The following is a 23,601-nucleotide window of genomic DNA, read 5'->3' as shown; positions in this document are numbered from 1 at the left end:
AAGAATGGACATCGATGAAAAATCCAGTAGAAAATTTTATTAGTTTTACAGACAATTTTCAGCCCATTTTTTCAAGTACAATTATTAAACATAGCAGGTGATAGTTAGGAACATTCTTGATGTATATAGCTAAATATGAAAACAAATCTTATTGCTAATAACATTGCTTGCCACTCTATATATTAACTATTATAAAAAATATGTGTACATTACTTAATTAACGATGTAATGGAACATAAAATACAGATTTTACTTATCAGTTATAATGAATTAGATCATGTAAAGGTTATATTAGCTATATTCTTCACTTCAAATAATAAGTTTGTCTGGTCAAGGTGTGACATGTAATTGATCGTACACGTTAATGCCTTCCTTTTTTTCTGCTATATCCAATTGTTCATATTCCAAAGTAACTGTATGCTTGTCCATTGCAGTAGCTGCTTCGATTGATTCATTATTGATATGTTCTTCTGTTGAAATCATTGTCTTGGACATGTTTGCGTTAAAGCTACCTTCATTTGTAGTATTCAATTGACCATACACGTTTACGCTTTTATCTTTCTCTGCATTGTTTAACTCTTCGTATTCTAAAGAAGTTGTGTTAGTACTTGTTTTGTGTTTCTGTTCACTTTCAATAATTGTGGTAGAGTGGTTGTTAGTCGAGTCCGTGTCTACAACATGTGGATAATGCAACTGATCATACGCTTTCGTCATTTTATCTTGTTGCGTCTTATTTAACACTTCATACTCTAAAGTAACTTTATTATTAAATATCTTGTTTTTGTTTTCGATTGACTCATATTTGGTATGTTCCTCTCTTGAAGACAAAGTGTTGGAGTGGTCATCAGTCTGATAAGAGTCTACTGGGTGTTTAACATGCAATTGATCATAAGGCTTTGTTTTTGTCTTTCTATTCTTAACTTTATCTAACTGTTGATAGTCTGAAATTATTATATAATTGTCCATTTCATTTGTGTCACGGTCTTCCCTACCAGCTGTTTTCAATGATAACTTGTCTTTTTGATATTTCCTACAAAAAACAATGACTGAATACCCTTCAATATACAATAATCCTGATACCAAATATAATTTTATAAAGAGTGCATGGCAATTTCTTGGCAAACAAGTTCCACTTTATTTGAACTTTCTCGGAAGGTTGCATCATTGACAAAGATACCACATCTCTTTTTTGTAACATTGTAATTATGCTGCAGGAAAATATCGAATCGTAAAACACATCTGAACTTTTCAAACTTTGATACACAATTATTTAATATAGAGATTGGAATTAATTTAATTTTCTTAGTTTGTCATCTCTAAATATTGATATTACACAATCTATACGTATAATATGGACTATTTGACGGTTTGTGAAAAAATATTTTCAGGTTTTATCGATACATTAAGCATGTTAAGTTTGAAATGCTAACAAAAGAAAAAGATTAAGAACGCATGACAACCAAAAAGCTTGAGAGAGTTATTTGTCCAAGTATTGCTTTTGAACATCTCTAAAATCACAAACTTTACATTCATAATCTATTTTTTTAGTTTTTTAGACATTGATGCCGTAACATGTTTACTGTGTTTAGTATTTACACTTCTTTATTCGCGTAATGTTTTAATAACCAGGTGATCAACGTGTCCTTTTCATGAAAAAAGGCTTACCTCCGTAGCAAGACTACTAGAAGCACAATTAGTATTAGTAGTATCACAACTATCGAAACAACTATTCCAACCATCAAGTCTGAAAAAGAACAAAACCACTTTTAAAACTGCGATCTTAAATAAGTATGAGTTTTTTTCGAACTTGTCTAGGTAATACTCATGTTTCAAATGTTTAATATTTGATGTATGATTTAACATATGCTTTTTAAAAATGTTTATTATTATAATTCTAAAAGATACATCCTAACTGTCTATACCTTTATTTAGCAAACCTTTTGTATATGTATAGACACATGCTGATATTAAAAGAGGGCATATCGTTTGTATATTCTTTATATTCATGTATTTACTATCTTAATGTATATTTAAAATATCCTACTATTCATATTTTTAATATTCAGACTATCCGGTAAAATTAACAAGCTTAACATATTTCTACGTCAGGCATGCCTTTAGATATTCTTGAAATACCAAAAAAACATTGTTTACTTCAAATTCTAAACATTAACAATGATACTGCCCTAGACACAAAAATGCTAGATGCCAATTGTGAACCAACATATTTCAATTTCCGAATCAAAGAGGTTTAATCAAACAAACGGGAATCTTCAGAAACGGAAACTGAACTTTGCATGATAGATATTTGTCAATCTTAAATATGTTTTTGTCTACAAAATAGTGTTAAAAATAAGATATAAGTGTTGTTATCATTTCCGTTTCGATTATTAAGAAATATGAGTAACCCATCGTACACGTTATCAATTCCCTTTTGATTATTAAGAAATATCAGTGGGCCGTCGACACTATACACAGTAGAGATCAATAGAAAAAAAAACGGAAAAAAAGACAAAACCAACGTACATCTGTAAAGACATCACACTGCAAAATATTTTGTGTACGGATATTTCTTTTAATAACTGTTTGGCCAATGTGTTGTCTGTTTATACACCGCTCATATTTTTTGACTTAATCATATGTTCTGTGTTGATGTATTATGCTTTGACCATATACCTCGCCGTTCTGGTGTATATATTGGTATTTAGCCAAATACACTGGTTTTAAACCAGGTTCAATCCACCATTTTCTACATTAGAAAATGCCTGTACCAAGTCAGGAATATGACAGTTGTTATCCATTCGTTTGATGTGTTTGGACTTTTGATTTTGCCTTTTGATTTTTGATTTTCCTTTTTGAATTTTCCTCGGAGTTCAGTATTTTTGTGTTTTTACTTTTTATATATTTACACCCACCTTTAATTGACATTATAATTTGACCATTCATATACTGGTATTATTCCATGTGCAGTTGAATTGAGCCATGTAAACGAAGTTTGGCCTCTATTCATCTACATCGGTGTTTTTGCTATTTTTGAAATTGAAAGTGGAAATGGGGAATGTGCCAAAGAGACAACAACTCGACCTTAGAGTAGACAACAACCGAAGGCCACCAATAGGTCTTCATTGCAGCGAGAAAATCCCTCACCCGAGGCATATCCTTCAGCCAGCCCCAAAACAGATATGTATACTAGTTCAGTGATAATGGACGTCATATTAAAACCGAATTATACACAAGAAAACTAAAATTAAAAATCATACAAGACTAGCAAAGGTCATAGGCTCCTGACTTGGGACAGGTGCAAACATACGGTGGGGTTAAACATTTTTTTCTTTAGATGTCAACCCTCCCCCTATTACTCTCACCAATGTAGAAAAAACAAAAAACAAACGCATAACAATACGAACAGTAAAACTCAGTTTGAGAGAAGTCCGAATCCGATGTCAGAATAGGTAGTAAAAGACAATAGTACATAAATAACAACAGACATGCCAGCTCCAGACCTCAATTAAAGTGATTGAAAGATTATGTCTTCATCATACGAATGTCAGGCACAATTCTTCTTGTTAGGGGGTTAGTATTATAGCTTCATAAAATATATGTATAGCACATAACCTATGTCATTCCAACAACTGGTTTTAGAATAAATTTGTTTAATATCGATGTAAAGACCCTAGAAGTGTTTCAATATTAAAGACAACATATGCAATGTTTAATGACTTGAAAATAGTATTGTTATGATATCCCTTCTAATTAAGTCTGTTTAAAGGTTTTGTTAGGTTTTGAGGTAAATACTGACATGTATGTGCTTTGTAAAGAATATTAAATATAACCATAAAAGATTGGATGTGAAATACCTGAACGTATAAGATGTCTGCATGTTGAGTTATATTTATGAATGATGTACTTGTAAATTAAGTAAATGTTTCGACAAGTTTGTGATATCGAAAACCCGGGTGTAATATTTTCCAGTAATACATAAATTTCTCTCCTTAAAATCAGATACGTTGTGTCATACTTGAGCGAATTGTAAAATTTGAGATACATAAACACCATAAGACCATCTAAAAATGAATAATTAACAATAGGTAATGAAAACTCATCTCTTTTATTCTATTTCTTTTTGTTTTTAAGCTACCCGTTAATGATAAAAATAGCGCGATTAAGGAAAGGGCAGTGATCATTGTTAGTATTAGCTTTTTTTAAAGAAAGTTGATCAGAATAAATTCAAATTTGCTTTAGTATACATACTGAAGTCGTCGTTATTAATAGCCAATATATCATCCAAATATCTTAAATTATCTTACCTCCTATACATTTCTAGGAATATGATTGGTTAAACGCGTCCTCGTGGAAACCGTGTATATTTAATATTCGGTTAGTTGGGAGGCGGGGCTTATTTTTTACACGGTAAAAAGTGGAGTTACTTTCCTTTATATTCCATATAAGGTAATAAGGAGGCGGGCTTATTTCACTACGGTTAGTAGTGGTGTTACGTCTCTGTAGGAAAACAGAACAGTACTGAGAAAAAATCTTAAAGGTTTCAACAGACGAAGAAAGTGATGATAAAGTGAAATAAATTCATAAAACACATTTAAATCTAACAAGTTCTAATTGTTGGCATCTTTTTTTGTTGGATCAAAGGAAGTAGTTTCTTAATCATGTTAATGCTAACTGTATTGAAGACTTGCTTATTTTGATATGTCACTAGTCTAAATTTTACACGTTAAGATAGTCGGTAAGATAAATTCGTTACATAGTGTGCTAGTGACGTAATACAGTATATATGGGATCAGTAAATATCATATGGGGATTCGAGCTTCGCTCTCACCCCAAAAGGAATTTACTGACCCCATATATACCGTATTAGGTCACTATGTAACTAAAAGTATTGTTATTTTGTTTGTATCAGATGTTGTTTCGATTGGTTTTTGCTGATTTTAGTCATAAATTCTAACTAATAACAATACAATAAGAAGTCCGCAATAAGTGGGGAAGTGTAAGTCCCAATTGGAATTCCGATAACTTGACGATATACGGAATCTCCAAAGTGAACACAAATGTTATCTCGTAAAAATTCAAGGGCAGAAATACTTTCAAAGCATGTCCAAAGCATTTGTTGTTTGTTGCTACTATAAAATGACTCAAAGAGCACATGTTTATTCGCCTTCTGACTTTTTGAAAGCCTATTTTATTAGATAAAATTGAGAAAGGAAATGGGGAATGTGTCAAAGCGACAACAACCCGACCATAGAGCAGACAACAGCCGAAGGCCACCAATAGGTCTTCAATGTAGCGAGAATTCCCGCACCCGTAGATGTCCTTCAGCTGGCCCCTCAACATATGTATACTAGATAATAAAATTGAGAAAGGAAATGGTGAATATGTCAAAGCGACAACCACCCGACCATAGAGCAAACAACAGCCGAAGGCAACCAATGGGTCTTCAATGTAGCGAGAATTCCCGCACCCGTAGGTGTCCTTCAGCTGGCCCCTAAAATATGATGTATTTTTTTAATAAGAATATGAGGCAAAGTGGTTTATGGGGTAGACAAATCAAAACTTTGAACAGATTCGAAATCACCAATATATGCATGAAATTTAACAAGTACTACTACCAATTTTTGAACACTCCAAAAGTAAATAATTCTACTATTTTCAAAGGCCTTATTTCAATAATTATATATCACTATTTGTCATTGTAACAAGTGTACTAGTACGAAATAAATCTATATGTGTAAGGTGTTTTGTGTAGCTTTTTACTTGAATGTTGACATCTTCAATAATATTGATAGATTTGCACATAATTTGGTGATTTTCAATCTACATTCAAATCTTACCACCTACAATGGTCTTTTGTCATCAACACTGATATTCTGTCAAAACTCAAATATTATTCGCTCAAATTGTAATTTTAGATGACTTACCAAGTGCATTGTTTAGTATTGTAGTTGATTTGATAGTTGAATTATCAGTTAAATCTGCAAAGATATAGCATTTTTTTCAAATTATAAAAAATATTCCTCAAAAGAAAGTCAAATTCCTAATATCATCCTGTTGACTTTTATCCAGATTTGCACTTAGTTTCGAGTAGGTTCCATTATATCACTTTTTGTATGATTTTGAATTGTAATGCATTTATTTTGTAGATCCGTGTTTCTCCTATGGTTTAATACCAATAATTCGGGCTCGGCCAGAAGGCACATATCAGAAAGCGGTACATATTTAACATAAACTAGTTCCTACGCATGGATGTAACTTTTAGAATATGTAGAATGTTTTATTAATTTTAGTATCAAATAAAAGCTGCATGACTGGTGATCATTGTAGAATAATTTTTGACTGATAATTTTGAACAATAAAAAATGGCATGAAATTTAAAAAGGAGGGTACATGTTCACGGTTTCTCAGATCGGAATTACTTGTTATGGTTCATCTGTAGTTCCGGGAACCAGTTCTCTCTCATGTGCCATCAAAAGTTTGTTGATTTTTTCAGTACAAGACACCAGAAGGTGTAGCTTTAACATGGAATGATTATCACGTTATTTGAACTTTAAATAAAAGAGCTGTGACCACTCAAAATTTAGGAATTTAACATAGACAGCAATGGGGCCATTAATTTGTGGTGCACTTCCTTATGAACTTGGTACACAAAGTACCAAAATATTATCAATAATAATAAATGCAACTATCAATGCTGTAATACAGGAATAAAATCCTGAAAAACATCAACCTATTAGTGTACAAAAGATTTTAACATGCTACACAGAGGATCAAGTGTTCATGAAAATTGTGTTTCTTTTTGACAATATATTTGTTGAATTTGGAGGTTGACTTTTTCAACAAATTGTTGGAATTCGTATGGGAACGAACTGTTCACCTCGACTTGCCGAACTCTTTTTGTCTTCACATCAGACAAAAATTTTACATACACTTGTTATCAACAAGAAAATCCAAGAAACAAGATCATTTAATTTTAAATTCCGATATATTGATTATATCCTTCTTTCAACAATACAAACATTTCTGATTATGCTCACCTATATATCCTCAGGAACTAGAAATTATAGAAACAACATACATGTTACCTCCGCCTCGTGTTTAGACGTATACCTCGATTTTGACCTTATCAGCCATAATAGTACCAGAATCAATGACTAAAGAGACGATTTTAATTTTGAAATTTTCAATTTCTCTATCTTAGTAGCAATATATCAACTTCACCTGCATATGGATTATACATTTCCAACTGATTCTGATTTGAAATGCTTCCAGGTGCTGCTTAGACTTTACACCAGAAAGTTGATGAAATAATTTATGTCAAAGAGCATCGCGTTATTTTACTAAATAAGTTCATCGGAAGAAAACCAACACCTTATTGGTAAATATTCAACTTCACAAATTACATATATCCATGATGGTCTTGAAGAATACTGTGGATTCATTTATTTTCGTGGATACCAATTTTCGGGGTTTGAGGAAGACCTGCATATACGTGGATATCTAAATTCGTGGTTTTGGAAAAGTCTACATTCATTCCTATAGAAAAAGTGTAATTCGTTGAACATTTAATTTCGGGGTTCCCCTGTACCAACGAAATCGACGAAAATTGGTATCCAACGACTATTTATGAATCTACAGTATATTCTAGGAACTTGCGTTGTTTATTATCTTAATTATGTCTAATAGCAGGGATGGAACTTTATAAATCTGTAACTTATAGTGTTATTTCATTTGCAATTATAGATCATTAACCTTTACAAGTTAGTTTTTTTTTTGTGTAATATTCTTTTACATCGGATCGGTACTTATATAACCCGCCAGTTGTTAATCTTTTGTTACATATTTGTTTATTTCCATAATGATTCAGATGACACAATGTTGACTGCTGTATTCCGATTTTTTACATTTTATATATTATGTTTGTTTGTTTTGTTCACATATTGTTGACTCAACTGTAATAGGAGTTGGAGTTTTGCCCAGTTTTAACACAAGGTGTAAGGTACCATTTTCTACATAAGAAAATGCGTATAGTAAAGTAGGAATATGACAGTTGTTATCCATTCGCTTGATGTGTTTGAGCTTTTGATTTTTGCAGAAGGACTTTCCGTTTAGAATAGTATGCGTAGTCTGTATGTTTTATTATTTTACTTTGGACTGTTTTTCTAAATAAGGAAATATCCGTCCTAAGTCAGAAATATGGCAGTAGTTCCATTCGGTTGATGTGTTTTAGTTTTTGATTTTGCCATTTGACTTTCCGTTCTGAATTTTTCTTGGACTTCGTCACTGTTGTTTTTTTTACATTTACTTAACAACAATTGTTATTTATATCATTGTATAGTATTTCTATAACGGTAATTGTATTAACATCCTTTTAGATATACTTATAGGGCAATAAACATAATTAGGATTAGAGCGTTGTTAATAAATCCTTAAAAACTAAAGTAAAACGTTAATCATGAGACTACACGAACCTAAGTATGATATCGAGGTAGAATACATGTCGTAATGAAAGTAACAGTGGGGGATCCAGAAATTTTCATAAGTGGGGGCCCACTGACTGACCTAAGAGGGGGCCCGCTCCAGTCACGCTTAAGTGATTCCCTATATAAGTAACCAAATTTTCCCCAAAAAAAGGGGGGCGGCCCCCTGGCCCCCCTCTAAATCCGCCTCTGAGTAAAGACGAAATACAAAAAAGATATTTCAGTTTTCTAATACGATCTTGCTGTTCAATCTTTGATTTGTTGTAATGGTTTTTTTAACACAATTGAGTGTCTTTCCACTATAAGTAGTTTCTAGTTGTTTAATCTTATTGTGTTTACAAAACTGCCAAGTGTTTTCCATTAACACTGATAGTCAGATTTCAAGATGTGTACTTAGGCATACTTCAATTGCTTTTAAGCCATCAAGAGTTGTAGACTTTTTTATTGGTCTATATTCACTCAGTTTAATGTGTAAACATCTTAACTGAAACATTGATGCAACTAAACGTGTCACAAATGGTATCCGTTTAATAATTCCTTATATATTACATACAAGCATCATTGCTAAGTGTTGTTGTCATCAAAGTGGTTGACTTATCAGGAAAATCTGCAAAGATATAGAACTATCTTCATATGCAAATAACTTACGATATTACAGTTACAAAATGTTCAAAAAAATGAAAACAATAATACATAGTATGGTATGTGTCTAAAACGCTGTTTTATGAATTAGATAGCTACCATACTAGGTATTGTACCTCATTTTTCGTGAACAATAATGCACATAGTTGCATTACATACGTTTACAAGAGGAAAAATATGTGTCACAGTACTGACATATGTTTTACTGCTAAGTTAAACAATTGTAAAATAAAGCAGAATCAGTTTAAAGTAAATGACTGAACGTATTTATATTAGTGGGCAGAAGGTGGTAAAATGTCTACTTTTAAATGTTGAAGAATGTATCATATAATAAATAGCTGTTTTATTCAATTATACTTCAAGTTAGGATAATATATGTAACACAACTGAAAACAGTATGACAGACAGTTTGATGTTAAAATGGTTTTGTAAGATAACTTGATGGTGACATGTTAGAAAATATCTTCCGAAATTCTGGTTTTTTTTTATACAAAGCCAAATGATTGTTAAATTCAATGAAAAGTATTTGACATGGTATAAAATAATGCGAACGATAGTCTTTTCCTCACATCCTTACAGGCTGTGATATTGGTCATGTCTTTATTCTTTTGCATTTTTAATGTTGTTTAAAATATATCTGAAAGTATTTTAAATCAGAAAATTATAATTAAGATTTCAGAGTTCCTTGGTGTTTGCATTATTCCCATTATAATTTTTTCATAGCCAGACGACTTATTTTAGATGTAGCTTATACATGATATATACTCAATGTCAATATAAAACGAAAACTGCGTTTTAAATGGGCGGTCTAGAATGGTGCATTATATGTATACACAGTATATAAGATACTGAAGTTAAGTATACATTATACTATTTCTGTTATACATATAAAAATAAAAGATGTGGTATGATTGACAATGAAACAAATCTCCACAAGAGACCATATTGACGCAGAAATTGACAATTATAGGTCACCATACGGCCTTCAACAACGAGCAAATCCCATACCGCATAGTCAATTTGTTATGTCACATTTGCATTGCTAATTATATAATGCTATATAGTAATGGGTTATATCTGAATGAATGTGGGTCAATAGGTAGAATTAAAAGCGATTTCTTTAAAATTATTTTCTTATACATCTTTACACGACAATTTGAAAGAGTTATAATGATAATTTAGGAATCTCTCCGGGGCACACGATTTAATTCCCTGTTTTACCACGTTTATCACTGATGAGTCTCATGTAGACAAAACGCACGTCTGGCGTACTAAATTATAATCCTGGTAACTTTGATAACTATTATGTTGGTGTATGTCTATAATCTGTAAATACGTATAGAAATATGTAATTTTCGTGAAAAAATCCAAAGAAATAAGGGGAGGGGGATATGTTTCTAAAAATTGACAGGTGCTCACAGTTGTATGTATGTTGTTGTTTTTTGTGGTTAAATTCATCGTGTATGTTACTGTTGTAAATTTGAGCCGTGTACAATGCATTGTTTGATTGTTGAACGAAATTGAATTAAAAATGATTGCGAAGTTTTTGAAAATGCGAATAATTTGTGTGGGCGATTATCGATATAAAGAGAACTCGGATTCAGAATTTTAAAGAATAAGTGATATTTTTATTATGGGTCTTATATTTAATACCAGTACACTTATTAATAAATCGAGCGTGAATAATAAAACACATGAGCAGCAATCTGAATATCAGGAGAAAACATGCCAATACAATGACAACAAACATAACGCAGACAAATAAAAAAAAATAGTTTTCTTACATCACAAGACACGCACCTCAATCGTATAAAGTATGTTATATTTACATTTGTTAATCACCACGTTGATCAGTAATCAGAGTAGGCCCCGATAAGAACGCAAAGAACTTTGATTTGTCTGTTTCTTGAATAGAATTATAGCATCTCGACGGAAATAGGATTTCACAGCTTTGCCATTTTTTACCGTTTTAGGTTGATCATTATAGAAAAACTCATTTGTAGATGATATCGGATATGTTCCTTATGTCGTAACTACAATCCACTACCCTTTTCACTACGAATGTGACCTACCGAATACGACTATTTACCGGGTTTGAATCAACTTGAGCAACATGACGAGTTACACATGTGGAGCAGGATCTGATTACTCTTCCGGAGCACCTGAGATCACCCTCAGTTTATGGTGGGGTTTATGTTGATTAGTCTTAAGTTTTCTATGTTGTGTCTTTTATACTGTTATACGTCTCGTTGTCTTTTTATTTTTTAGCCATCTTACATTTTAATGCATACGATTCATTAAAAAGGTTTGTATACGCTCAAGATGCGTTTTCTGAGTCTCATTTTCCCCATATTTGATTTACTGAAGTGACTTATAGGTCCATTCGACCGTTTGTAATTTAATTGAAATATTTCAATATTGTACATAATTTGTTACAAACAATGTCACTATAATAAACATATTTGTATTGTATTGAACTAGTAATCGGTTACGTGAAAAGGTTAAAACTTATTATCGTTGAAATCTGAAAAAACATGCACAATGTACAAGAACACTGATTTAAACAAGATCGATCAAGTAGCCAGATTAGTTTAAGATGTCTTCTCAATAAGGTTTTGAGTTTTCAATGGGACATGTCTCTGCCAAACATTGTATAGATTGAAAACCTATGGTGTCTAAACGCAACTAACCCAAATATAAATTGCCCTTAATAATCAGTTTGACAACATATTTGTTACATTAAAATTGAGAATGGAAATGGGGAATGTGCCAAAGAGACAAACAACCCGAACATAGAAAAAAAAAATAACAGCAGAAGGTCACCAACAGGTCTTCAATGTAGCGAGAAATTCTTGCACCCGGAGGCGTCCTTCAGCTGGCCCCTAAACAAATGCATATTAGGTCAGTGATAATGAACGCCATACTAATTTCCAAATTGTACACAAGAAACTAAAATTAAAATAATACAAGACTAACAAAGGTCAGATGCTCCTGACTTGGGACAGGCGCAAAAATGCGGCGAGGTTAAACATGTTTGTGATATCTCAACCCTCCCCCTATACCTCTAGCCAATGTAGAAAAGTAAGCGCATAACAATACGCACATTAAAATTCAGTTCAAGAGAAGTCCGAGTCTGATGTCAGAAGATGTAACCAAAGACAAAAAACAAAATGACAATAATACATAAATAACAACAGACTACTAGCAGTTAACTGACATGCCAGCTCCAGACTTCAATCAAACTGACTGAAAGGTTATGATTTCATCATATGAACATCAGGCACAATCCTTCCCGTTAGGGGTTTAGTATCATGCCATCATAACATATATGAGAAGAACATAACCCGTGTCATGCCAACAACTGGTTTTTGAATAAATGTGTTTAGTTCCGATGCAAAGACCCTATAAGTGAATCAATATTAACGCCAAAATATGCAATCTTTAATGACCTGACAACAGTATCGTAAATATATATCCCTTCTTAATAAGTCTATTCAAAGGTTTTGTTAGTTTTTGAGGTGAATACTGACATCTTTGTGCTTGTTAAAGAATATTTCCATAAAAAAAATGGATGTGAAGTACCTGAACGTATAAGAAGTCTGCATGTTGAGCTATATTTAGGAATGATGTCCTTATACCGATGATAAAATTTAGTAAATGTTTTGACTAGTTTGTGATATCGAAAACCCTGGTGTAATAATTGTTTAGTAATACATAAATTGCTCTCGTTAAAATCTAAAAAAAAATTGTTACATACAAGAGCGAATCGTACAAGTTGAGATATATAAAAACCGTAAGATGGTGACAAGGGAACGTCACCATCTAAAAATGGATAATTAACGATAGGAAATGAAAAATCATCTCTTTTATCATAAATTTTAGTATTCAGCTTTCCGTTAGTGATATAGATATCAAGATCGGAGAAAGGGCAGTGGTCATTGTTAGTATTAGCTTTATTTAAAGTAAGTTCAACAGGATAAATTTCTTTAATATACATACTGAAGTCGTCATTATTGAGAGCCAATATATCATCCAAATATCTAAAAGTATTATTAAATTTGTTTGTCAGATGTTGTTTCGATGGGTCTTTGCTTATTTTTGTCATAAATTGTAACTCATAGCAATACAAAAACAGGTCCGCAATAAGTGGTGCACAGTTAGTCCCCATTGGAATTCCAATAATCTGACGATATACGGAATCCCCAAATTATGATTATGTACGTTTGGAAGGAGTTCAGAGTGGTAAAAATGAGATCCCTTTCAATCTGCTGCTGACTCAATCCCTAGTTAGTTGAACGTTATGGATTAACTGTTTTCTCTACGCCGAAAGAGTCTACGGATATGTGCAAATTGCCAGATCCTCTTTTCCTCGCATGTGATCAACAGAATAATATGTCTACACACTGAACTTTACTGCCACATGTCACCTGATAAACAAAAACGGGTGCAACTAGTGAAGCAGGATCTGCTCATCCTTTTTGTAAATCTTAAATCACCCCCTTTTTATGTGGATTCGTTACGCTCAGTCTATAGGTTCTAAGTTGTATTTTTTGTACTTTTCTGTGTTCCTCCGTCGTTCTACGCTGTTGGCCAATGCATATTGAATCAACTAAAAGTCTAACAAATAGCTAAGCATAAGATCATACAAGCATCTGCCAGTAATAAGAATATTTTGTAAAGCATACAAAAACAAGAACCGAAACATATATAGGTCCGCCATGTGTCACGTATAGAAACCTATTCACTTGATATTCTTACCAAATGAATGGTAGCTTCAATCGACGTAATTTGGTTTGTGTTATTACTTAAAATGTGTTTACCTGAAGTACATTTGTAATCTTGTTTAACGCTGCAGTTGTCCGTTCTTATCAGAGTATCATTCATTGATAAATAGTAACAGTGTGAAATGTACTGCTCAATATTGTTGAAATCTTGTGGAACTACAAAATAACCGTAAGTAAAATAAACATTTTTTTTAAAAAGCTATAAATATATTACACGTGGTGGACAACCGAACGATTTTGCATTCAACCTTTAACTGATTAATCTGAGTATAACATTTTTTCATATAACCTGTGGTAACTTTTTGGTTTTGTTTGTTGAAATATAATTCCATGAATACTGTGGATTCAATATTATTCGTTGGATACCAATTTTCGTGGATTTCGTTTGTACAGGTGAACCACAAAATTAAATGTTCAATGAATGAACAATCTTTTACAGGCTTGCATGCAAACTTCGGTAAAACCACGAAATTAAATATCAACGAACATGTAAGTTTTCCTTTATCAACGAAAATTGGTAACCACGAAAAAAAATGAAACCACAGTATGCAATCAACTCTTTCAAGTAAATTCGAACAGTATACGTAAGCTCTACAACATGAAAGCAATTAACAAAATAATAAAAATGTACACACAGTGCGCCTACATCCAACCAATTCATGAGTAAACATTAATTTTAAACAAATAACGTCCTATTCAGTTGCTATCGAACTAATGTAAGTACGCAAAAATGTGCTGACTAAACGTACACTATGTTATCATTATGATTACCATGACTACTTAAGTGAACACGAACTTTTATATCAATACCGTTATCAAAATTTCTTTTTCTTTTAAATAAACCATGATATAATATTCCTCAGCTGAACACTTTCAATGAATGCTTGAATATGCATGCTCTTCGAGTACGAAACATTAAATCCTCATAAAATCTACAACTCATCAATACTATGTTTCACACAATATATTACCTGTTTTATCAAAACTTTCTAAGTGTAGTTTCTGTCTGTAAACACCAACCCAAATGTCTTCTCCTGGGATAAGTGACATGTTACAAAGTTTAACTGGATTGTCAGTATGCAGAAGTGGATAAGTGAAATGATTTTCCTTACAAGAACTGCGATATTTGGCGAACTGCAGATTTTTAGAGATATCAGCTATTTGTCCATTTCCTAAATATTACATAGCGAGTGACAAATATCAATGTGTATCTGTTATAATAGAATTTGTTCAATGCTGTCAAATTAACAGTGTCTAAAAGCTTGGTCATTGCTTATCCAATCCGTTTTCACAATGGTGTTCGTTTACATATATATGATATATTTAAAAAAAAAAGAAGCAAATTATACTTCTTTTTTAAAGTCTGAAATGTATCTTCGACAAAGGTGATGATGACCTGAAGTATTCAGTCAATCTTTCTATTGTGGTTGCTGTTTATACACTTTATTAAAACTTATATAAATGTAAAGTAAGCTAAACAGTATGTACTCCACAGACTGAATGTATACACGCAAATAGGTACCAGTTGCATCGACAGGATAAACGTATTTAGCTATGGAATCAGGAGACACCGAGCAATTTTACACTCAGTAAAAATGTCACAATAAAATAATATGACACAGTAGTTATGATTACAAAATTGACAAGTGTCTTGGAAACTCGAGATCTAAACCTAACGCTGTGTAACTAAGTGTGAAAATGACCGGGGATACCGTATCATAGGTAAAATGTAAAAACTATACAAAGGGACAGACGTTGCATTTGTGTTATAATGTATTACTACTGTACAAATGATACATTAATGATTGGAAAGCAATAGTCACCAAATAAGTCATTAGCTCTAGTTTATCATGTTTATAGTCATCCATCGGTGTAAATATCAAGGAACAGATTAAAAAATGAGACAGATCTGCGCAGTTCGGAAGTTTCATTATTCATATCAAATTAACATGAGAAAAATTAGATGTAAGCCATTGCGTGACTGCATATACGTACACGACCGATATATATGAAAGTACAATTAATCAGGTTTGTATGGTTTTTTTTTCTGATAAAGATTCTAATCAAATATTATGGCCACGAAAATTGGTACCGTTAATTTTATTCTAAGCATTTTGTGTCATGTGAGAACGCAATCAGGTCGGGAAGTAACTGTATACAGCTCGTACTCATTGGAATGATAATCAAACAATCTTATTATAAATAAATCAGCCATCAAGTCGTGTTATATTCCTCAGTGTATTATTTTTTTTTTTAAAAACCATTGCGGTTCTTTTCCCAAATCAAGATTATTTCGTGACACCATAAAAGAAACGTGTATCTTTGCACACATTTTTTGTCATAAACAAAAAGCTCTACTTAATGAGTCAATGTATTCGATTTTTTCAATTCACCAAAGGAGAATAGCAGTGAACATGATAGCAACATCTAAACGTGTGATGTTACTGCAAAGTAGTAAAGATTGTCATGCAATATTTTGCAGTCGATTCTGGTAACCCAAATCTAATTTAAACTGCGGGTTTAATATACAGCATCACAAAGTTTATTTAGGTCATCCTCAACTATTAAAAGAATGGTGGTAGAAATTCTGAAAGAAATTAGGGAAACATATTCACGATTCCAATGAGTAGTAAATGTAAATATATGTATCATGTTCTAGTATTCAATACAACGGTAAACGTTTTCTATCTATGTTTCCCATGTTATAACAACGAATAACGTAAATGAATTAACGACAAATAACAACGAATAACGTAAATGAATTAACGACAAAACACAAAATTTAGCATAGTAGAATTACGAACTGTGCGTCACACGTCAAACGCCACAAAAAGTGACTTCCCAGGTAAATTTCTAAAAATTAGATATAAATCGGATAAGGTTTGTAATGGTATAATGGGATGTGCTTTACAACAATTCCAAGAATATTAATTGAAATGTGCAACTGTATTATCTCACTATGTTTGGTTTTTCTTTTCAGTCAAACTGTCTAAATCATGTGCAAATTGATGCTTTAAATAAAAATCGTATTATGAACTTGGTGATTGATAATCTTTACTTTTACAAACGAATTGATAATAAAAATAATAAACAACAGCTGCGCCATGAGCGCCTGATACGCCCGACGTCTTGTGTGGAAGTTTTTTGCAATAATCATAAATAGTTTCTGAGAAAGTTTTAAGCAATAACCATATATTGTTTTTGAGACACGGCGAGACATGTGAAACCCCCAAACCGTGTTTTTTTTTTACAAAAAACTAAATATTATTATTATTATTATTATTATTATTATTATTATTATTATTACAATTTTTCTATAGCGCTAAATCTAAAACAATATTACTCAAAGCGCTTTACATCACATGTTAAACGAAATATACACACAGACAGTGATAAAAATATAAAACATGAAACCACAAAATAAATATTTAAGTGTTAAAACTTTTCTAGATAAAAGGATTAATAATGTGGATTTTTTTTCCATAGGAATATATATATCAATGAATCAAAATAAAAAAAACGAGTAAAACATTATACTGAATAAAGTTGGTAAAATAAATAGCCAAAAAAGTCTAAAACAAGATTGCTATTAATAATTATCAAATATAAGTTAGAAATTGAAAACGTATTCAAAAGATGAAAAAGGAATATTACCATGTAAAAATATAATTACTGAAATGAAAAATATGTGTGCTACTAAAAAAAAACCAAAAAAACATACAATGTACATATTATAAATAAAACATATCTCCAGTTAAAAAAAAGGTTCGATAAATCAAAAGCAGGCTAACGTCTATGGCACACTGTATCACAGAAACGAATTTAAGGGATTAAAAATGCTTGTCGAAAAAAGTGAGTTTTTAAGTTCTTTTTGAATACAGGCAAACGTTGTTTTTGGTAATGCATTCCAAAGGATGGCAGCTGCTTGATCAAATCTTCTATTGCCGTAGGTTTTGGTTCGCACAATAGGAGTTACGAGTGTTAAGTTGTTTTCAGACCTTAATGATCTTGATGGCCTGTATAAATTTACAAGTTCACTAAGATATAATGGCGCTTCATGTTTCACGGACTTGAATACATATAATAATATTTTGTATTGCACCCTGTATTGCACAGGCAGCCAGTGAAGAGACTCAAGTGTCGAAGTAATGTGTTCGTATTTCTTTTTTCTTGTAACTACTCGCGCAGCAGTGTTCTGAACCCTTTGTAGTCTCTGAATCATGTAAGCTGGTAGTCCATAGAGTAAAGCGTTGCCATAATCCAATCGAGAAATGATTAACGAATTGACCAGAGTTTTACATGCATCCTCGTTGATGTACGGACGTATGCGGCCTATATTTCGTATTTGATAAAAAACATGATCTCGAAACTGAACTGACTTGTTGGTGCATTGACAGAGTCTTATCAAAATGAACGCCCAGATTTTTAATACACTCAGAACTTGTAATGATGTTTCCTTTAAAGGTGAGATTGCAATCCTTCAAATCTTTAACTCGGTTTTTTGGAGCAAATAGCATCAGTTCCGTGTTGTCCTCGTTCAGTTTAAGCATGTTCACACACATCCATAAACTTATATCGGCCAAACAGTCCTCAATTCGATTCGATGTGTTTTTCCAGTTATCAAGAGGTTCGAAAACTAAATAGATCTGCGTATCATCGGCGTAGCATTGATAAGACATGTTGTGACGTCTACATATTTCGCCGATCGGCTTCGAAAATATAGTATATAGCTTTGGGCCAAGCACGGAGCCCTGCGGCACACTGCAATTAAGACGAAATTCGTTGGAGTGGGCCGAGCCTACTGCTATACGCTGTGTCCTATCTCGGAGGTAAGAGAGTAACCATTTCAGAGCAGAACCTGAGATTCCAAAAGCATATTCTAATCTAGCTTCGATAATGTCATGGTCAATCACATCAAACGCCGCAGAAAGGTCGAGCATCAATAAAACAGCACAACAGTTTTTGTCTAGCGCACTTGCAATGTCATGGTGAACTCGAAGTAACGTTGTTTCGGTTGAGTGTCCCGCACGATAGGCAGATTGAGCAGGGTCATGAAGAGTGTTTGACGATAGATGCTCTTCTAGACGACTTTCAATAACTTTTTGGAGAACTTTAGAATCGAAAGGAAGATTCGAAACCGGGCGATAGTTTTTCAGTGTGTCTTTATCTAAACCGGGTTTCTTCAGCAGAGGTCGCACAATAGCCTCTTTATACGATACTGGTACAGTAGAAGTTGATAATGACTTGTTTATGATCATTGTAATATTGCTGGCAATGCTGTTTACACAAGTTTTCAAAAGCGTAGTCGGGATTGGGTCGAGTTCACAAGATTTACTTGACGCTTTTAGAATTATTTTCGACACTTCATCAATTGACGCAGGGTGGAAGTCGGTGAGAGTGTTGCCTTCAAAACGTATATCTGCTCGTAGAGGGTCAATATCGTCGATAGAATTATTCGCCGAAAGTAAAATTGTCAATAAAATTAAATTTTGAATCAAAACCAAAAAGTATACAGATCTTTAGATTAATATAACAAAGAAGTGTGTAAAGTTTTAAGCAATAATCATAGATTATTTTTGAGATACGGTGCAACATGTAAAAAAAAACTCCCTTGTTTAACAAAATACTCAATAACTCCAAAATAAAGTTTTGAATCATCACCAAAAAGTATACATATCTTTAGATTAATATAACAAAGACATTTGTAAAGTTTTAAGTAATAATCATAAATTATTTTTGAGATACGGTGCAACATGTAAAAAAAACCCTCCTCTGTTTAACAAAATACTCAATAACTCCAAAATAAAGTTTTGAATCATCACCAAAAAGTATACAGATCTTTAGATTAATATAACAAAGACATGTGTAAAGTTTTAAGTAATAATCATAAATTATTTTTGAGATATGGTGCGACATGTAAAAAAAAACCTCCCCCTTTTTTACAAAATACTCAATAACTCAAAAATAAAATTTTGAATCATCACCAAAAAGTATACAGATATTAAGATTAATATAACTAACATGACTAAGAAGTGTTTAAAGTTTTAAGCCATAATCAAGAATCGTTTTTGAGATACGGTGCGACATGTGTAAAAAACACACTCCTGTTTTAGTTACAAAGTGCCGTTACTCAAAAAATCTTAATCTTATTTTCACCAAAAAGTATACAAATCATTTGACCATAACAAGAAACAAACTATGTTAAGTTTCATGAAATTTGGGTAAGTCATTCTCAAGTTACGGTGCGACATGTTTACGCCGGACAGACAGACGGACGGACGGACGGACGGACACCGGACATTTGTATACCATAATACGTCCCGTCAAAATTTTGACGAGCGTATAAAAAAAGCAAAATTAAAATAACTACAAACAATAAGACATAAAATAATACCCGATCAGAATTACAAATACAACATCTTAGAACCTTTTTGGGGTTTCTTTGGTTTCAATGCTTTTAAATGTAAAAGAAACAAGCAGCTGGTGTGTTTAACAATCATTTTGGTCTCTGAAATGAGTTTTGTTTATTCATTTTCTTGTTCGTTATAAATATACTCACGACATAAAGATACGCAATATTGTGAACATCTTGTCTCGTGAAATGATGGCACTGCATCTTGAGAGCTGCACGAGTAAGACATGCAGTCAATGTCATATCCCTCTACACTTATTGATTTATTAAAAACTAGAACAAAAAAAAAAACATTGGCTATTTGACTATAGAATCGATGTTACATTATGAATATGTTACAGGGATTTTGTAAAATTTCTCAATCTGGCGGTACAAATAAACTTGTTGGAGATGTTCAATTGTGTTTTTCAGTTTGCAACCAGCCTATCTTTTTTGCACATCTCCACCTTGCAGAACTACATGCCTACCTTCTACATAATATAAAAAAAAAACTTTTTAACTTATTTTGATTAGCCTGTAGATTAGTGAGTGTCGCTAGTTTCTATAGGTTAGATATGTTTGTCATAAATTGTTTTGTTAAATCTTGTATACCTTACGCCCATGATTTTCTCGATTGGATTGGGATTGTTTTCCTTTTATAACTTACTAAACGGTATTTGTTTTAATTCTACAGGTCGTACGGATGCATACAACTTCATTTGAACTATGTCGTATTGATTATTAGTAAACATTACTCTTTTCCCTGTTTTTATGTTAACAGTGCATTTATGGACCATATTTTGTTAGTTAATATGTAACTGTATATGACAACGGTTATTCATTCGTTTGATGTGTTTGAGCTTTGGATTTTGCCATTTGATGAGGGGTTTTCAATATTTTGGTGATTTTACTTCATATATATATATAATATATTATATATCAGTCTAAAGATTTGCACAACGGTACTGATATAAGGTGTGATTTGCACAACGGTACTGATATTATATATATATATATATATAACTCGTCTAAACATCAACCCAACAATGTTAGATCTGTAAATTCGCTTTCGCAAATTTTTAGTTCTTCCCTCGCCGGGATTCGAACCCATGCTACTGTGATATCGTGACACCAAATCGCCTGCACGGCAGCCGTCCCGCTAGACCACACGACCACCTGGGCTCTCAAAAAAGAGCGTTCGCTGGCCGTGTGTTACCTTTCCTCGTCAGTTTTAATCTAGCGGCGTACTACAGTACATGATATATATAAGGCATGAAGATGTTATTGTTACAGATCAGCTAAATTATCTATAGTAAAGGATCCTACAAATTAATGTAATATACAGTCACAGAAAATAATTATATTTATAAGTACGTCTGAGTCAGTGACAACTCTACAACAGATGTATCCATCGGATCGCCATCAATGGTGGTGATACATGGCTGTGTACATAATGTATATACAACTCGTCTAAACATCAACCCAACAATGTTAGATCTGTAAATTTGCTTTCGCAAATTTTTGGTTCTTCCCTCGCCGGGATTCGAACCCATGCTTCTGTGATATCGTGACACCAAATCGCCTGCACGGCAGCCGTCCCGCTAGACCACACGACCACCTGGGCTCTCAAACAAAGAGCGTTCGCTGGCCGTGTGTATATAAAAGTCTATAAAAAAGACCAACCAGCAAATTTACTATGTACCGGATCGTCTAAAATAGGCGATACTATGCAGATAAGGAATTTTTTTTTATATAGATATATATATAGAGAGAGAGAGAGAGAACATTTAAATACAGTAAGAAACACATATGTTAGTGGTATGAAATTGATAAAAGTAAATTCTATATCTAAATGATTCAATGTACACTATGACATATACGATAGTCATTTCAATATTTACTTTTATCTGACGTTTACTGACACTTATACATTTCAGACGGTAAGACGACGAAAAGTTTTGAGGTACATGATTTTCCTTTTGTGCCCTATTAGTAAGGGTTAGATTCTTACTACTATTGGTGTTTTGTTATTTAATTACAGATGACAAATAAATATATATTGAGATGGAATCTAAACCGTCGTTGCCCATATGATATATTGAGAATCAGTGAAAGGTTATTATAAATCAATGTATTTTTTTGGTGATTTTACATAGATAGCTGCATTTTTACATATAAAGCTTTATTTTTCATTTTCTTTAACCAGATTGCATGGTTATATGAATTTGTATGTGATTAAATTAGTTTGTGAAACTCTATTTAATAAGTGTTATCGATAAGAAATCACACCATTGAAATCGACATTTTGATCTGAACAGCTCTAATAAGACTAATCACAAAATCATTAAGTTATTTTCTGTCTTTCGTATAATTTTAAGACTTATCAAAAGCGATCAATTTAGAACTGTTTTGACAATTTGTTTGTAGTCATTAAAAATATATATTCAGTCGACTTTCGAACTTTTCAGGAGCTATTAATCAAGTGGATCAAACTCATTAATATATTGAGTTCTCTGGAAAAAAGAATTATAACGATCTTCGAGGAAAAATCAAAACGGAAAGTCCTTCATCATATGACAAAATCAAAAGATCAAGCACACCAAACGAATTAAGATCAACTGTCATATATAAAACTTGGTATTTATGTATAAAATAATGGATTAAACTTGGTTTTATATTTGGATAAACCTTCCAATTGTATGACAATTGTATACATTGTCTTTTTTCTTTTTTACATTAAAAACAAGGTGTGAACAAACCGGACGAAAATGTCAAAATTGAGGTACAGCAATAAATATTGTTTCATAATATTGACAATCAACAAGGAAAATTACAGACAAAGCTCATCAGCAAAAAAGTAATTCAGATAAATGAAAATCAACAAGAGGACATAACATAAAGGCGAGATGTATATATATTTTTGGTTAATATAAAGAAAGAAGATGTGGTTTGATTGCCAATAAGAAAACTCTCTACAAGGGACCAAATGACACAAACATTTAAATCTATAGGCCAACGTGCGGCCTTCAACAATAAGCAAGGCCAATACCGCATAGTCAGCTGTAAAAGGCCCCGAAAAGACAATGTAAAACGATTCCAACGGGAAAAATAACGGCCTAATGAATGTACAAAAAATGAACGAAAAACACATATCTAACACATAAATAAACGACAACTACTGAATTACGTGCTCCTAACTTAGTACAGGCACATAATTAAATAGACATCAAGCAAATTGTCTGAATATAACTGAATAATGGCAACAGTAGTATACAATGTACCACTGTTCAAAAGTCATAAA

General features: G+C 32.5%; 1 protein-coding gene across 1 annotated transcript in view; it reads right to left on the bottom strand.

Annotated features, from left to right (window-relative positions):
* Positions 1–22: 22 nt before the first annotated feature.
* The window catches only part of LOC139498750 (uncharacterized), a 33,864-nt gene continuing 10,285 nt past the window's right edge, over positions 23–23,601 (bottom strand). Inside the window, exons 6-11 of the mRNA XM_071287289.1 lie at positions 20,469–20,594; positions 13,946–14,065; positions 9,037–9,090; positions 5,928–5,981; positions 1,666–1,744; positions 23–1,030 (exon numbers count right to left, since the gene is read on the bottom strand). Of these exons, the coding sequence (XP_071143390.1) occupies positions 331–1,030; positions 1,666–1,744; positions 5,928–5,981; positions 9,037–9,090; positions 13,946–14,065; positions 20,469–20,594 (1,133 nt within the window). The 3' untranslated portion in view covers positions 23–330. The remainder of the gene's footprint in view (positions 1,031–1,665; positions 1,745–5,927; positions 5,982–9,036; positions 9,091–13,945; positions 14,066–20,468; positions 20,595–23,601) is intronic.

This window comes from Mytilus edulis, chromosome 12, assembly GCF_963676685.1.
Source record: "Mytilus edulis chromosome 12, xbMytEdul2.2, whole genome shotgun sequence".
Classification (NCBI taxonomy): domain Eukaryota; kingdom Metazoa; phylum Mollusca; class Bivalvia; order Mytilida; family Mytilidae; genus Mytilus; species Mytilus edulis.
This window is presented reverse-complemented; position numbering and strand designations above follow the sequence as displayed.